The sequence below is a fragment of the Suricata suricatta genome, chromosome 4 (genome assembly GCF_006229205.1).
Source record: "Suricata suricatta isolate VVHF042 chromosome 4, meerkat_22Aug2017_6uvM2_HiC, whole genome shotgun sequence".
Lineage (NCBI taxonomy): Eukaryota > Metazoa > Chordata > Mammalia > Carnivora > Herpestidae > Suricata > Suricata suricatta.
The window spans coordinates 13994548-13995333 of record NC_043703.1 but is presented as its reverse complement, the minus strand read 5'-3'; the positions used below and the strand labels follow the sequence as shown (position 1 = coordinate 13995333).

Here is a 786-nt window from a genome sequence, read left to right as displayed (position 1 = left end):
CGCACGGCTGTGGGCTGGTTGGTCTGGTGGGAAGTGTGCATCCAACAAAGAGCCTGTGATAGACAGCAGGTGTCTAACGGATAATTGATAAATGGACGCCGGTTGCGTAAAATTGTAGAGTTGGCCACACCAAGTTTGTAGTTAAGGAGGGACCGGCAGAAAACTTGAGCACCAGTTAGAATGTCTTGGGCAGAAATTAAAAGCAGTCTGGAGCCGATTTCCCCAGCCAGCTCGAGTGCAGTCCTGTCGAGGTGAGTCTGCCCAGCGGCGTGCAAGTGCTATTTCTGCACACAGGCCGGCCCGATTGGCGTCCATTCTCGGGAAGAGAAAGCTGCGGATTCAGGGGTCTCGGATCCGTGCCGGCAGCTCTCCTCCGGGCCTCTCTCCTCTCTCCGCCTTTGCCTCTCCCAAATACCTCCTCGCTCGAGGCTGAAGGGATTCCCACCCCCAGCTGCCTCCTCCGAGCCCCGCGGAGCAGCGGACTCCTCCCCTGGAAACTCCTCCGGGGCTGGGGAAGGCGTTGGCGCATGCTCCGTACCTAGGGCAGGTTTTTGCTGCGGGTAGCAGGGCTCCTGTCACACCGGCTGGCGGGTTGTGGCGGTGCCAGCCAGTGTGTGCGAGTGTGCCTGCGTGCTCGCGCCTGGGCGGACGGCCCCGGACAGCAGTGCGACTCTTCCTGGAGCAGCGGCTCCGCACAGGCGCCGCGCCCGCAGCCGCCGCCAGGGCTCCGCCGCAAACTTGCGGCTCCCGAGCCCCGCGACCTGCGGGCAGAGGCGCCGGGCGCAC

General features: G+C 63.6%; 1 protein-coding gene across 1 annotated transcript in view; it reads left to right on the top strand.

Annotated features, from left to right (window-relative positions):
- The first annotated feature begins 527 nt into the window (after positions 1–527).
- The window catches only part of HS6ST3 (heparan sulfate 6-O-sulfotransferase 3), a 650727-nt gene continuing 650468 nt past the window's right edge, over positions 528–786 (top strand). Inside the window, exons 1-2 of the mRNA XM_029938443.1 lie at positions 528–534; positions 565–773. Coding sequence (XP_029794303.1) covers positions 528–534; positions 565–773 — 216 coding nt within the window. The remainder of the gene's footprint in view (positions 535–564; positions 774–786) is intronic.